The 16,761-nt window shown below is 39.3% G+C and overlaps 1 protein-coding gene and 1 long non-coding RNA gene across 3 annotated transcripts; one reads left to right on the forward strand and one right to left on the reverse strand.

Annotated features, from left to right (window-relative positions):
- Positions 1 to 4,014: 4,014 nt before the first annotated feature.
- LOC120359291 lies at positions 4,015 to 5,691 on the forward strand. Of its 2 annotated transcripts, XR_005576091.1 has the most exons (3): positions 4,015 to 4,156; positions 4,524 to 4,606; positions 5,266 to 5,691. It is a non-coding gene; the product is annotated as an uncharacterized LOC120359291 (long non-coding RNA). The 2 variants fall into 2 exon arrangements; XR_005576092.1 differs by lacking the exons at positions 4,015 to 4,156; positions 4,524 to 4,606 and adding an exon at positions 4,886 to 4,972.
- Positions 5,692 to 15,139: 9,448 nt separating this feature from the next.
- Positions 15,140 to 15,793, reverse strand: LOC120359054. Its single transcript, XM_039455345.1, has 2 exons — positions 15,668 to 15,793; positions 15,140 to 15,430 (listed from the first exon to the last, which is right to left on the reverse strand). The coding sequence occupies exons 1-2, from the start codon at positions 15,791 to 15,793 to the stop codon at positions 15,140 to 15,142; spliced, it is 417 nt and encodes a 138-aa protein (XP_039311279.1).
- Positions 15,794 to 16,761: the final 968 nt, after the last annotated feature.

The raw sequence follows: 16,761 nt of genomic DNA on the forward strand, positions 1-16,761 counted from the left end.
CATACGCACACACGCGCACACACACACAAATAATTTTCGACATTTTATTTGGCTACAAGACAATAATTAATATATTTAATGTTTATAACAAATACACGACAAAAGCACAGCATCATTATCTTTTTTTATTATTGTCACATTGCTCTTATGTTGTTGAAAATGATTGATAAAGCAAAATGTTTTCCACGAATAGAAATCATTTGTTGGCAACAGAATAAGCAACAGTTGCTCTCCGTTTGCTTTGAATCTGCTGACATAAAATGTCTCAAATCTGCTCTCATGTTGTTGAATATGTAGGACTATGCGTTACGTTTTCAACAAGTACACAGCAACTAGTCGAAAATTCGTGCTCAGCATTACCCAGATAACAATTCGTGAGTTCACGTTATCCTCACGACGTGATAATCACGTTGTGCGTGCAAAAGTGCATCACAGTGCCCTGACAATGTGATGGACGCACGCGTATACGCGTAAAAGCTCGCATAGTGCAATCACGCCGTGATGGGAACATTTCACAGCGTGAGGGTAACGTGATAATGCCGCCGTGCGCACAAGAACGTATCACGCTGCCCTCACGATGTGAGGCACGCGTAACTCTGATAAAAAAATTTTTTCATAATTTTTCAAAAAATATCTTATAATTTATTTACAAATATCTTGTAATTTCTTAAATAATATACCATATTTACTCATTGAATGATCATTTTCATATAAAAATAAATGAAGAAAATATATATACGTTTTCCTCCCTCATTTTTAGATTTTTTTCTTTCAAATATATTGTATTTTTTCATATTTTATCATACACAGCATTTAGTATTACACTTTTTTAGAATATCTTATAAAATTTATTTCACAATCCTCGAATTTTTTATTCGTTTATAAAAAAAAACTGTAATTCTTTTATCCAATTGTAATTTTATTACAAAGTTTGCAGATTTAAAATCTTATAAAATTACGATAAATTATAGATGAAAATTAAAAAATAATTTGAAAAATAAGTATAAGAAAACAATTTTATATCGTGTTTTCTGGTTTTCTCATTTTAATTTTCCAAATTATATCTTTTTAAATCTTCATCTATAACTTACCGTAATTTTACGGAATTTTTAAAATTTGCAAATCTTAAGAACTGTGAAATCACAGAATTGGATGAAAAAATCTAATCTTTTTTTGTAAGCAAAAATAAAAATATGAGGAAATAAATTGTATAAGACATAAAAATGCTGTGTATGTAAAAACACGATTTACGTATAAAATGTTATGCCCGTCTCACTTGACACTCGCGTAATAATAGCACTGATTTTTAAGAAAGAGCTTTAATGCAAAACTAAGAACACAGTTTAACAGAATATGGTATACGCTGTATACGGTATTTCGCACAGGAAACGGAATCGCTCGCACAAACGTCAATACCGTTCAAACGCCCGAATCGGACTCAGATGTCAAACTATTATACATCTATATACATCTCCTAGAGACGATCTTCTTTTTCCGTCGATCACTTTATATCGATCGACTCAAGCGAAACGCAAGAACAAGACCGAAGGACATGACATTATCCCCCCGCTCTTCAAGATTGTCGTCCCGACAATCTATCGGGAAATAATTTCGTGTTTTACCCTGGAACAGTTATTTTTTTCTCTTCCGAGTTACCGAGCTGCTGGCCTTCAAATTGCTGGCATAAGATTCTTGTCTTTTTCTAGTTTTCGACGCTACATTCTAGCTGGTATGACGATTCTTCAGACAAGGGGGGGGAATTAGCTTTCGAGGACCCAACGCCTTAAAGGCTCCCTATGTCCCGCCTCGGCATTTGCCCTCAGGCCCTCGGAAAAACCTCGATTCAAAAACCGGGGCAAGGCGGTCTTCTTAAAAGAAAAATTTCGTAGACTTCCCTCTACGCGTCGAAATGGCTTCACCTTGCAAGACTCCAAACTGAAATAAAATAAGATCCAACGAGTACTCAATTCACAAAACATTAGTCTGCCTCCCCTCTCCCCCCCCTCTCTCTCTCTCTTTTACACCCCCCGATTTTGGAAGAAAAACAATCTTTAGAATCCTTCTCCCCCAAGGCGAGGATTTCTAGAGAAACACGACGACTTCCTGCTCTACCCTGAGCTCCTGCCACAGGTTACCGAGCGTCGTCCACTTTCGAAATCAAAATCCACTCGACGATTTCCTGCTCTACCCTGGGCTCCTGCCACAGGTTACCGAGCGCCGTCTTGAGCAATCTTAAACAAACGACGACCTTCTGCTCTCACCCGGGCCTCTGCTTTGGGAAACATTTGCTGCGAATTTATTCCCTTGAACTAAACCAAGAAATTTTAAAATAATAGAAACTAATTCTAAGCTTTTGAGGCAAGAACGGTCCCTCGAATCTATCTCCCAAGGTGAGGATTTCCAGGAAAACACGACGGCCTCCTGCTCTACCCCGGGCTACTGCCACGAGTTACCGAGCGCCGCCCAAGTTATTCCCAAACCAACGCCTTTTTGGAAGAAAAAGAAATGTTAGACCATTTTCCTCTTTTCTAAGACGAAATCTTAATCCCGCAAAAAAGAAATTTTAAGTTAAAGCTATCTTTCTCTCTCTCTCTCTCTCTCTCTCTCTCTCTCTCTCAATGCACTCAAGAAAATTTTAAGAGGAAACGATACGCCATGCGTCAATCAAAACATTAAAAATCAATAGACATAGATACAAGCGCAAAATGCGTTTGACAAGAATATTTTCTTCCTCAACCAAAGGCATGCAAACGCAACGCGTTCCTCCGTTCATTCAACGCGAAACTTCTCGCGCACAAGCAACGCGGACACAACACGCCTTGACCATCCAACGGAAGACTTCTCGCGCGTAAGCAACACGGCCGCAACGCATCTTTAACATTCAAAGCAGAACCTCCAGCACAAAAATAATTTTGAAAAGTCTTAGCTGTGGTAATTATTCGAAGCGTAGTAACGCGTCATCTCTTTGCTGCAAACGAGTAAAAAGCTCTGCCTCTCGTTCCTGCTTTAACCTTTTGTCCTTCCGAAGTGTAAGAAGCTCCTCGCGAAGAACTCGTTTCACTTTCGTTGAGTTGTGCCGGCGTTGCAGAACGAGGCCTCTTTCTGAGCTGAATTCCTTCTGTGCACGATGAGGTTGCCGAAGTCATCATTTAACAATCTGTCCGTCAACAATCTGTCCGTCAACAATCGGACGAGCCCCCAAAATGTTATGTCCGCCTCACTTGACACTCGCGTAATAATAACACGGATTTTTAAGAAAGAGCTTTAATGCAAAACTAAGAACACAGTTTAACAGAATATGGTATACGCCGTATACGGTATTTCGCACAGGAAACGGAATCGCTCGCACAAACGTCAATATCGTTCAAGCGCCCGAATCGGACTCAGATGTTAAACTATTTACATCTCCGTCCTAGAGACAATCTTCTTTTTCCGTCGATCACTTCATATCGATCGACTCAAGCGAAACGCAAGAACAAGACCGAAGGACATAACATTATGTAAAAGGAGAAAATCTGAAAAATAGAGAAAAAAAAATTGTAGAAAAATTAATTTTTTCTTCATTTTTTTAAGTGACAATTTTTTTATAAGCAAATAGAAAATCTGAAAAAATTTAAAATATATTGTATATGAGACTATCTGAGAATGTATTAAATGTACTGTGTATGATAAAATATACAAAAATATTATACAAAAATATTATACAAAAAAAAAAAATTTAACTTCTATGAGAAGAAAATCTATTAGTAAAACTATATTTTTATTGCATTTTATGAGTAAGAAAACGATCATTGTATGATTAAATATAACATGTTATCTTTGATTTTAATATTTTAATTTTTTTCTGATAGTTTCTGATTTTTATTTGCATTCATTAATTTAAAGTTGTCAATGAAATCACGCGATTTTAGCCAACAAATCGCAGCAAAGAGCTTCTACGCATGCACTTCGATGGTACATGGTTCTCCATGCTGTAACGGTCATCATAACTCGTCATCGTAACAGTGCAGTGTAGTTGAGCCAGTTGAATGTAGTGGTCAGTGGTAGTGGTGTAATACGAGTACTTTGCAAGTGCCGTGTCCTTATATGTAATATTTTTACATTGAATTTTAGTATTTTACATAATATCGGATCTCCGTGGATAAAAAAACCTCAGGTAATTAATTAAAGTCTGGGTCTTGAATTGGGAATTTGCTTTTATGTGTAGTATATTTATTACTTGATATAAGTATAATATATTTTCCATAACCTAACTTTTTTAATTTGCATTTCTATTTCAATAATTTTTAAACGCTTTCTTCTCAAAATAGTTTATAAGTACTTATTTTTTATTATTACGAAATTTTTACTTATTATTATGATTATTATTGTTATTAATAAACCTTATTAAATTTTTGTAAAGGCAAATTAATTTTCTATAATGATTACATGATAAAGTGTAGAATACTTATAGAATTATCAAACTTGATTTTCATACTTTGTAAATGTTAATTTTTATATATTATTCTTTTCTTTGTTTCTAGGAAATTGTGGAATAATATTGCCAAACATTGGTAAATTAGAACATCTGGTTCAACAGCTATTATCAAGGTCGTAGAGTATAAAGGTAAATAATTAAAAGTATTTATATTTTCTATAATATTACAAGAGCAATTGTAATAAAACCGATAAAACAATTTCAATTTGTTAATTTTTTTTAATTTTATATTGACTTATTATTTATATGATTCAAGTATGAAGATAGAATTTAATTTCGTAGTACAGTGTATTTGCAGCGTTGACTATAACAAAATGATATTTGTAGAATACTTGTAAAATTATCAAATTCGGTTTTCATATTTTGTAAATGTTTTCATTTTTATATATTATTCTTTTTTTTGTTTCTAGGAAATTGTGGAATAATATTGCCAAACAATGGAAAATTAGAATTTTTGGTTCAACACGGCTACTACTAAAGTCGTAGAGTATAAAGGTAAATAATTAAAAGTATTTATATTTTCTATAATATTACAAGAGCAATTGTAATAAAACCGATAAAACAATTTCAATTTATTAATTTTTTTTAATTTTACATTGACTTATTATTCATATGATTCAAGTGTGAAGATTGAATTTAATTTCGTAGTACAGTGTATTTGCAACGTTGACTATAACGAAATGATATTTGTAGAATACTTGTAAAATTATCAAACTCGGTTTTTATGTGTTTTTTCGGTTTTTGTAAATGTTTTAATTTTTATATATTATTCTTTCCTTTGTTTCTAGGAAATTGTGGAATAATATTGCCAAACATTGGAAACAGTACGAGAGCAAGCATTTCATATCTTATTGTTAACAGACCTCGCATATTTTATTTTATAAGTTCTCTCAAAGAGGTGGATGGACGGTTCGTTTTATGAACATATACCTATAAAATATGTTAGATATTTGCATATATTGCTAATTGAAAAAACTATCATTTACTTACATTTAAATTAAAATTTTAGAATATACAATCTCTAATTATTATAGGCTTAATTCTACAAAAAATGTATGTATTTTTAACTTCAAAATCTTTGTAACTAAATTTTGAATTAGAATTTTATTAAAGTAAAATTCACTTGAAAATAATATCAAAGTATTAATTGTGTACATGTTAATTTTTCTTTTAACCACGTTGCGATTTACCACCAGCCATTCACTGCAGTGCTTGAACAGTAAAAAAATTCTAGACACCGTTTGCTGTGAATGGATTCAGTGGTTAATTGCAACGTGATAAAACAAGACCCTTCCATATATTAACAAATTTACAAAATATTATAAGAACTTCCAATCACTGCGCATTTTTTTCAAGTACTTTTTATGCTTTTAATATTTTTAATGCTAATTTATTAAAGATTGCATATAATAATGTTAATTTTTAATTGTAAATCAGAAAAAAGTGAATAAAAATATTGATATATAGTGCATTAAAATTACGTGAAAAAAATGGGCAATGATTAGAATTTTTGAGTGCCGTATGCATGCATGCGAGCAATATGAGCCATTTGAAGAACGCATTTGAGGTTCATATCGCTCGCACGCGTGCGACCAATATGAGTCTCATATGATGACGTATCTGTCGGATGCGGTGAGCTCACACCGTACCGATAATCCGCACGGCATGCGCGCTCCGTGAACTCACTATGCGCGCATTTTGTTATCTGGGTAAGTTGCTTGATTTTGGAAAACATGCATGGCTATCAGGGACGCTACATTCTTCCTCGCGATTATCTTATTTTGCAATCTTATTTGGTTGTGAACCTATTTATATTATACTTTGTTTCTGGCCATATCTCGATTGCTCGTTGTGGTGGAAGATATTAAATAAAAAATTTTAGTAGGTGATTTACTTATACTCGTGAAACGAATAAAATTGAGGTTATCTTTGAGGTTAGTATTGTGAACTGAAGCATATTGTGTGTGCAATTCACTCATTTTTCGACTATTAAGCAATTTATAGTGTTGTTTTCATTAAAATATCTTTTTATTTAAAAATTGTACGCAAAAATTCGTATCACTTTTCGTTTCTGATGTCACAGTTTAAAAGTGACATGAATATTCAAAGGTCTAAAATTCTTATTCATTAATTATTAGAATGGCAGATAACAATCTTAATCAATTTCCTGAGCCTTTGCTACAAACCACTTATTATGATACATAAAATGGAATAAGTTTTATTTTCGAATATAAAAATCAAAGGCATTGAGCAAAAGTTCTATACCCATATACTTATGAAATGTTTGAGACAAAAGGTATTACAAAATATATTTAATATAATATAATATGTTTCATATTATTTGAATTGATAACACTTTTTTCTTTTGCTTACAATTTTTATTTCTTATATTTTTTTAGCAAAAAAATATTTTTTTATTTAAATAACAAAGAATTTAAATTTTATAACAAAAATCAAGCTCTACTAACAAGTGAATTTGTAAATGAGCACATTCAATTTATCGGAAGAGGTGCTATTATTAAAATTGACGTAAATGAACCAGTTGTGCAAAGTAAGTTCTTTAAAATATTTTTATGTTAAATATAAGTTATATATATGTTGCGACCGCACTCACGAGCATGGTGCAACTACGTTAATTGCTCGTGACGCTAGTTAGGCAGCCACGGTAATTGCAAAGTCGCTCGCCTCAAATGCGCGAAGTTAGACGGTACGATTGGGCGCCAGGCACGAGCGAGCGTGTCACTCTTAGATCGGGACGTGACCGATCTCCCGATTTATGCCGGAAAAAAAAACGCGAAGACACTCTACCTCGTCACGAGCAATAACGGGCTCTTTTAACCGGTAGCTCAGCCACGGGATTGGCAGAGGGGGTCGTTCGCGGCGGGCGGGGTGGTAGGGGAGAGCGAGGGAACTTAAGGAAAACACTTCAATTCAATAAAGAAATGGACAATGTATTTCCAAGATCTAGCGCTACTCACATGGGTTTGACGACGATGTCTCGCGACCCGGGCGCGGTCGGAAAATGCTACGCGGTCGTCGGTACGAGCTCATCGAACGGAGAGAGTCACAATTCCATTCTAAGTAGCGGCGGACAAAATACGCCGTGCACACTCGCAACTCTGCACACGCACTCTCAGTTCACGCGAAATTATATGGCGATTCGGTACGAAACAAGCATTCGGAAATACGCGGAACGAAACGGACATCGCCAAACAGACACGCTTACACACGCTATTACAGACGACACACAAGAATATGACACAATTAACGCGACTTGGCTGTGGTGTCGGCTCTCACTAAACGGAACCGAAAGAATTCAGACGCGACTTGATCGGATGAGGCGGACGGCGGTTGAGCACGCGGACAGCACGCGATCACTGGCGTGTTCCCATTCCGGCGGGGGATTTTACGGCGAACGTTAACTCTAAAGGCAACTCTCGCACGCGCGACTCATCCGACCGGCGAAATCGGTGGCTTTACACAGATCTCGTTCGTCTCACCACGACGCTGGCTTGACTCGATACTCGTCCTCGTGCGGGGATGTGACGCGTCCTCGAAAGCGGCTTCCGTCGTCCCGGCTCTGGACAGCGCATTCGTGACGATCCACAGCGAAGTGATCGATATCGCGAGGAAATTCGGCAGGCGGCACGCAGGATCTCTCTCCCCACGCACGGGGGTTCGTCGCGCCGCTCTATTGGTTCCGCCTTATCACGCGGTCCTCGCGACCCTCTAATCAGACTGTCGCGCCGTGGCGCGCAATTCGAGGTAGGTCGGTGTCCTCGGGCAGCTCGCGACTCTTCCCGTGGTTTTCCCGAGGCCGGACGGCTATCCCTACGGACTCTTCGATGTCCGGTGCCCCCGCGCTCAGGACCCTTCCCTCGCGGCTCCTCGTTCGGGGTCTCCTACGCAATGACCTGCGTGGAGTGTCGACGTCCCCTACGCCGGACCTTCCCTCTTTGCGTCCTGCAATTTCAACGGCCTTACTGTTGTGTACAGGCGCGACGGTAAGAAAAAATAACGTAACTAAATGAAGAGAGATCACCTGTCGTGCGCGCTACTGCGATCCTTCGCACGGTCCGGAAGGTCTCAAGTGGCGGTAGGTCCTCTTTCTTGTAGTTTGCTCGCCGGGTGAGATTTCGTCGATACAAAAAATGAATATCCGCTAGCCGCCGATCCGCAAAACGTCGCTAAAATTAACGGACGAACACACGCACACAAAACAAAGATGCGAAATTGTAAGCGCACTTGCCGACACGTCCGTCTCCGAGCCGAGAGGACGTAAAGCCGCAGCGTGCGCTCCTCGTCCGGATCTTACGATCCCTGTGACTGACAGCCCAACGGGATGTCACGTCACAATGTATAAATCTTATTATTCACATATATGGCAAATTTTTTTTTTTAGATTTAGATAATTCAACAACAACCCTAATACCAAGTTCTTCCTCTATAATAGTTACGGTTCTGAAGAAGATGAAGCACCTTCTCAACGAAATATTCATAATTTATCATTTTTACCTCAACAATCAATGAAAGGAGAATATATTACAAAAGAAGAATTAATTATTATTGTTTCATACAATTATAGTATATAAAAAAATATTTAAAGATAGATTATTTAATACAATCTCTTATATTAATTTTTGGATCATCAAAAAAGTTATTTTAGAGTATCCGTGTGGAAAAGACATTTTTGAAGAATATAATACAAAGGGATTTTTAAGTGATTCAAATAGAAGACGCATAATTAACATAGCAGTTATTCAAATGCTTACTTTAAAACAAAAATTAGAACGTCCATTAACTTCATCAGATAAATGTCAGTTCGCCAAAATTATAACAGACATTTTTCCAAAATTACGAGATCCGGAGACTACATTAGGCTATGTAAATACAAAGCACATTATTTAAACAGCAGTATTAAACTATTAATTCTACAATTATAAACATAATTTTTTTACATTTATTGTTTATTGCTTTTTAGGAATCTTTTTACGATCCGAACACTAAAACAGGCTATTTAGCAAATAGACTTTCCAATGTAAGCAGAGGTGTAAAAAGAAAAAGAAAGTGTGATGAAGATTCTGAAAACAATATAAATAATATAAATGTTACACAAGATGAAAATGAAAATTTAACCCAAGCTAAAATTGATGACATTATTCTTTTTCTCAAAAGTGCCACACAGGATCAAAAATTACAAATTATTTCTAAACATAAAAACATATTTTAATATAGAAGAAAATTTTGTTTAAGTACTAATTTCTTTGACACATTTCCAAGATTCTTAGATACACCTGAATTAGTGAGTAATTTAATCAATTTCTTAACAAATATGTTATATAAATATGTAAAATAAGTAATATAATGTAACATAACATATAATATAACATATTTGATCATATTTTTATATTTTTAATCTAATATATATATAATATATTGTTGTATTCGTCGAGCACACACTTCACTCGCGCTAGGACACTCGAACGCGCGACACAAAATGAATAAACACCCTTTATGAAAAGAACACAAGCTTTAATTGTAGAACTTTATATAATAAAATCGTAGCGGAATTATATAGAATATTTCTTGACGGCTCCGCGTCCTGAAACAGAACAAAAGCCGGCCGTGCTTCTTCTGTCTGATCGATAGATCTTTCTTCGACCAGCTTCTCAAGCTCGGCCGAACGGGCACAACAATATAAATAAAATAGTTACAATTCATTATTGTAATGATTCTTTATTTAATTGACTTTTCTAGATTGAAGAAGAATACAAACTATTATTTCCCAAATATGACTTCTTCTTAAAAGAATTTACCAACCTTTGTGACGTTATTCTGAGAATTTTTTTCAAGCCTGATAATGAAATACGTCTTCCACTAAATAAATTGGAAGAAGGTAATGCATATATTTACAATTAATATTGTTTTATTTAACAATTTATATAAAATGCAACATTTATCAATTTGAGAATTTTTTTAGCTTGGGATAAACATACAAGAGCTATATTAGCATTGTGTCAATTTCTTCCTCCAACAGATAGAGGAAAAAATAAAGCTGCAAGAGAAAAATCCATTGCAATTTTGAAAAAAATTATTTTATTTAAAAAGGTACATAGAAAATAATTATTTATATATTATTATGTATTTTATAATTTTAGTTATAACAGAAAAGTCATTATACATTGCTATATTTGTATAATGCTACATTTTTTATTTTTTATTTATGTTCGCGCGGAATTGTCGCCGCAAATGGGTACTCCTAAATAATGCTCGAGCTTCGCATGCGAGCATTACGAATGCTCGCAAGAGGGCCTCAACAGTAGTGAATTTAAGATCCTTATCTTTATCTCGCGGAACGTCGCAAGATTCGGCAGTCGCGCTCTCGAGCCTCGCGCTTTTTTTTCCCTTGATCTGCTCCTCGGTCAGCGATTTTCCGAGCGCAAGTCTCAGCTTACTGTACGACTTCGAGAGAGAAACACCTGTGCGAAAATCGAATAAAGTGTTATCGCTCTTGTTAATTGCGTGCTCGTTATACTACCCGGCTCTGCTACTCCTCGTCCTCTCGCAACTTAATTTAATCTATTTGGGAGCGCCTTCCTGCATCTGGAAGTGCGCCACCACAATTTTGTTCTAGAATAGTACACCTTTAGAATCAAGGGAATTAGAGTTAAGAGAAAAGACTCAACCACGTTAATCGCCGTAGGTTCTACCAAAGCAGCTGTGGCTCAATACTTTCTAAACATACCCAGATAGCAAGTTTCCTTCATGTTGCGATCAATTTGATAAAAATTACATTGCCTAAGTTTCCATCTTTATTGAGGAAAGCGGCTTCCGCTTTTGCTTATGATTTTGTCGGCAATGTATGCCAGAAACAACTGTGCGCAATTGGAGAGAAACAATTTCCCTCTTCTGTTTTATAATTATTCTATTTTTATAATAACTTAAGTTATTATATTATATTACCCCTCGTAATCCAATGAGCAAACCAATATTTTTATATTTTAAAAAACAATTTTTGCAAAAAAAATTCCATTTTTAGGAATTTTTTTCGGAAATACCCAAGCGGTCACCCATCCAAGTCGCGACTTTGCTGAACTTTTGTGATCGCTGCAAACTGATCCCTCGTGATGACCAGTGAATACTTTATGCTGGTATGTGTATATAACTGGTAGATCAGATCAATATACTTTATCGAAAAAATGAAATATGTATAATTAAAGCATATTATTAATATAAACATTGTGACATGACATCCCGTTTGGCTGTCCGTCACAAGGATCGTAAGATCCGAACGAGGAGCGCACGCTGCGGCTTTACGTCCTCTCGGCTCGGAGACGGACGTGTCGGCGAGTGCGCTTATAATTCCGTGTCTTTGTTTTGCGTGTGTGTGTCCGTCCGTTGATTTTAGCGACGTTTTGCGGATCGGCGGCTAGCGAATATTCCTTTTTTTTGTATCGACAAAATCTCACCCGGCGAGCAGACTGGAAGAAGGAGGAGGCTGCCGCCACTGGAGACCTTCCGGACCGTGCGCAGGATCGCAGTAGCGCGCACGACAGGTGATCTCGCTTCATTTAATTACGTTGTCTCTTACCGTCGCGCCTGTACGCAACAGTAAAGCCGCTGAAATTGCAGGACGCAAAGAGGGAAGGTCCGGCGTAGGAGATGTCGACACTCCACGCAGATCATCGCGTAGGAGACTCCGAACAAGGAGCTGCGAGGGAAAGTTCCGGACGTGGTTCCGAGCGCGGGGGCACCGGACGTCGGAGAGTCCGTAGGGATAGCCATCCGGCTTCGGGAAAACCACGGGAAGAGTCGCAAGCTGCCCGAAGACACCGACCTACCTCGAATTGCGCGCCGCGGCGCGACAGCCTGATTAGAGGGTCGCGAGGACCGCGTTATCAGGCGGAACCAATAGCGCGGCGCGACGAACCCCCGTGCGTGGGGGCGAGAGATCCTGCGTGCCGCCTGCCGAATTTCTTCGCGCCATCGATCACTTCGCTGTGGATCGTCACGAGTGCGCTGCCACGAGCCGAGACGACGGGAGCCGCTTTCGAGGCCGAGTCACATCCCCGCACGAGGACGAGTTCGGGCCCAGCCAGCGTCGTGGTGAGACGAACGAACTAGTGTAAAGCCACCGATTTCGCCGGCCGGATGAGTCGCGCGTGCGAAAGTCGTCTTTAGTTAACGTTCGCCGTACGATCCTCCGCCGGGATGGGAACACGCTAGTGCTCGCGTGCTGTCCGCGTGCTCAACCGCCGTACGCCTCATCCGACCAAGTCGCGTCTTGATTCTTTCGGTTCCGTTTATTGAGAGCGTCGCCGACGCCACAGCCAAGTCGCGTTAATTGTGTCATATTCTTGTGTGTCGTCTGTAATAGCGTATGTATGCGTTTCGGTTTGGCGATGTCCGTTTTGTTCCGCGTATTTCCGAATGCTTGCTTCGTGCAGAATCGTCATAATTTTGCGTGAGCTGAGAGTGCGTGTGTAGCGTGGCGAGAGTGCACGGTGTTTGTCTGCTGCTGCTCAGAATGGAATTGTGACTCTCTCCGTTCGGTGAGCTCGTACCGACGACCGCGTAAAATTTTCCGACCGCGCCCGAGTCGCGAGACATCGTCGCGAGGCCATGCGAGTAGTGTTAGATCTCGGGAATACATTGTCCAATTCTCTATGAAATCGAAGTGTTTTCTTTAAGTTCCCTCGCTCTCCTCTCCCTCCCCGCCCGCCGCGAACCACCCCCTCTGCCAATTCCGTGGCTGAGCTACCGGTTAAAAGAGCCCGTTATTGCCCGTGACGAAGTAGAGTATTTTCGCGTTTCCTTTTCCGGCATGAATCGAGAGATCGGTCTCGTTCCGATCTAAGAGTGGCACGCTCGCTCGTGCCTGGCGCCCAATCGTACCGGCTAACTTCGCGCTTTTGATGTGAGCGACGTCACGATTACCGTGGCTACCTAACTAGCGTCACGAGCAATTAACGTAGTTGCACCACGCTCGTGAGTGCGGTCGCAACATATATAAAATTATAGTTTTCACAAATGCGGGATAGTATCTATAATAACTTTTGCTATTTGTTTAAATAAGAATGCAACTAGAAAATATATGTTAATATAATGCTATATATATATATATATATACACATATATATATATATATACATACATACATATATATATATACATATATATATATACACATACATACATATATATATATACATACATAAATACATATACATATATATATATATATATATATATATATATATATATATATAAGGTACTTTATTCCTTGCGGAATACACTGTGGACCTCCGCTCCGCTGACAAAACTTAAACATTTTATTCCTCGCATCCTATACAACACATGAGAGAGAGAGAGAGAGAGAAAGATCACTCATCCATCCATACATCCACACTCATTCTCCGGACCTCCGTTTTCGCCGCATTTTCCTCTCTTCATTCCACACTCTCATTCACACCCAGCCACCCTCCTCCCTCCCTCATCGCCTCTAATCGCCTCATCCAAATCTTTCCCTCCCCGTCCTCTCCCAAGACCTCCTCCACCATCTCCTGCCATCCCTTTTCAACCCCCCAATTTGTGCATTCCTCCCATACGTGCTCCCAAGTTTCCATTCCCCCTCCACATATCCTACACTTCCTTTCCTCGTCCCAATCCCAATATCTATTCCTCATCATCCCGTCTCCCAGCCTAAACTTCGCCACTCTCTGCCATCTTTGCTCCTTCCATCCCTTCTTTAGGTACTCTGGCAACCCCTTACCTTTCACTCTACCATACCATATGTTAAATCTAGAGCCCCTAATTTTCTCCCATCTTTTCTCCTCCTGCCACCTACTCTCTCTTGCCACTACTTCTTCCCCCCTCAGCTCTCCTCCCTCTCTCATCTTTTCTATGTCAATTAGGCTCCAGCTCTTCTCCTCATAAAAATCTCTCCTTTCCTCTTCCCATTTACCAATCTCTTTTCCTACCTTCACCTTGTTTCTCATTTCCTCCAAACACAACCTCGCCAGCTCTTCTCCCCCTCCCTCTCCCAGTTTATTTTCATAGCTCCATGCCCTCAACCTTGTTCTCCCCCTCAATTTTTCCCTCTGCATTTCCTCCCTCACTATGTACCCCGGCGTATACCTCCCAACCCCCACAATTCACTTCAAGAACCAGTCCTGTATCCTCTCTACCTTCTCTCTTTCTTTCACCACTGCTCCCTTGTTAACTCTCTCCTCTATATGTTCTTTCTGACCTCCATTTGCCATTATTACATACCCTAGGTATTTGTATTTTCTCACCTCTTCTATCTCTCTTCCTTTCCATTTCCATACTATCTTTTTCTGTCTCCCGCCCCCCTTTCTACACTTCATTATTTTTCTCTTCTCCACATTTACTTCTAATCCCTTTCGTTCTATATAACTTCCCAGTGCCTTAATCATTCCTTTCATCCCTGTCTCCTCTTCTGCAACCACTGCCGCATCTTTTGCGTACGCTAACGAGTATAGTTTCCTTTCCTTTGCCATCACTCCCCCTCTCCTCTCTCTAATTCCTCATCTAAATCCGCCAGCAACAGCGTAAAAAAGCCTGGGCTCAGGGGGCACCCCTGCCTTACCCCTTTCCCCGTCCAAAAGTTTTCCCCTAACTTATCCTCCACTCTCACTCTACTTATGGTCTCCTCCAGTACCTCCTCACTACCAAACTTTTTCTAACTCCCCTCTCCCTCATCATCTGTATGAGAATTTCCCTATCCACCGAGTCAAACGCAGCTTTCAGGTCTACAAATAGCACCACCATCTTGCTTTTCCTCACCGCCACTCTCTTGTTTATCAGATAGTTCAATACGTAGATCTGATCAATCGTGCCTACGCCTCTCCTAAACCCCGTTTGACTTGGTGCGAGTATCCTCTTCCTCTCCACTTCCTCCCTCAATCTCTCCGCAAGTACCGTTGCGTACACCTTGTATGCCGTTTGTGTTAAAGTGATCCCTCTATATTCTTTAACCCTCTCCCCTTCTCCTTTTTTCACTACCGGCACTACTACTCCCTCCCTTCACTCTTTCGGCCACCCCTCTCCTCTCCACACTCTGTTGCATATTTCCCACAACCATTCCTTTATTTCTTTTCCCCAAAATTTCTATATCTCATTTACAATACCATCCCCTCCCGCCGCTTTTCTCTCCTTCAGTTTCCTTACCGCCCTTGATATTTCTTCCATACTGATATCATCTTCCTCCACTCCTTCTCTTCCCCTCATCAACCCTCTCACTCTCCACTCCACTGCCCTCAACACTTTTCCAAAGTGTCCCTCCCATTCCCTCATTTCGATCCTTTCCGTGACTCTCTTTCTCTTTCTCCTCCCTCTGTTCACTATCCTTCATACATCACCTTTCGTTCTTACACCTTCCTCTCCCATCTTTCTCTTTTCGTTCTTTTCCTTTCCTTACAGTACTTTCTGTATCTCTTTTTTATCTTCTTATATTTCTCCCCGTTCCCTCCTCTTTTCTTCCAATTTTTAAAATCCTCTCTTACTTCTCTTTTCATGCTCTACATTCAATGTCCCACCAACCTCTCCGCACCTTTTTCTCTTCTTTCTCTACATTTTCCAATGCTCCTTCCACTCTCTTTTTCAATTTCCTCCAACCCTCCTCAACCCCCTCCAAAACACTATCCCTCTTGTCCACGTATTCCTCAAATTTTTTCCTTCCCTTTTCCGTCCACTCCTCTTCTTTCTCTTCCTTTCCTTTTCCTAATCCTTTTCTCCCCCTTCATCCACTTTCACGTATACAGTTAATGGCTGATGGTCAGAATCCACCCAGTCCTCCACCTTCATTTTTACCACTTTTTCTCTCGTATTCCAATTCCCGATTACGTACTCAATTACAGTCCCCCCCTTCCCTCCAGTATATGTCCATTCTCCCTCCTCATCTCCCTTTATGCATCCGTTCAGAATTGACTCCTAACTTCTTTAAGAAACCACACAATTTCTTTCCCTCTACATTCGTCTTTCCATCTTTTGAGTTTCTCACTCTTTCTCCTACCCCTCCGTCTTCCTCCTCTCCTATACCTCCCCCTCTCTACCCGTTCTCGCATTAAAATCCCCTCTCTTAATATACTTACCCCCTCCTCTTTCTCCTCCATCCACACTCTTAATTGCCTCGTTTTTTCTCTAGATCCCCATTTACATATACACTCACTAGTTTCCACCATTCTCTCCCTAAGTTGACTTTGGCCACCTGTAATCCCACCTCTCTCCTTTCCCTATTCTCTTTTTCTCTTTCTATTTCATCC

Source organism: Solenopsis invicta, chromosome 12 (genome assembly GCF_016802725.1).
Source record: "Solenopsis invicta isolate M01_SB chromosome 12, UNIL_Sinv_3.0, whole genome shotgun sequence".
NCBI lineage: Eukaryota > Metazoa > Arthropoda > Insecta > Hymenoptera > Formicidae > Solenopsis > Solenopsis invicta.

Coding starts and splice junctions, on each gene's coding strand:
- LOC120359054 (XM_039455345.1), bottom strand. CDS start 15,793: ATGAGGGAATGGGAGGGACACTTTGGAAAAGTGTTGAGGGCAGTGGAG. Junction 15,431..15,667: donor TGGAAGAAATATCAAGGGCG/GTAAGGAAACTG, acceptor ACGGCATACAAG/GTGTACGCAACGGTACTTGC.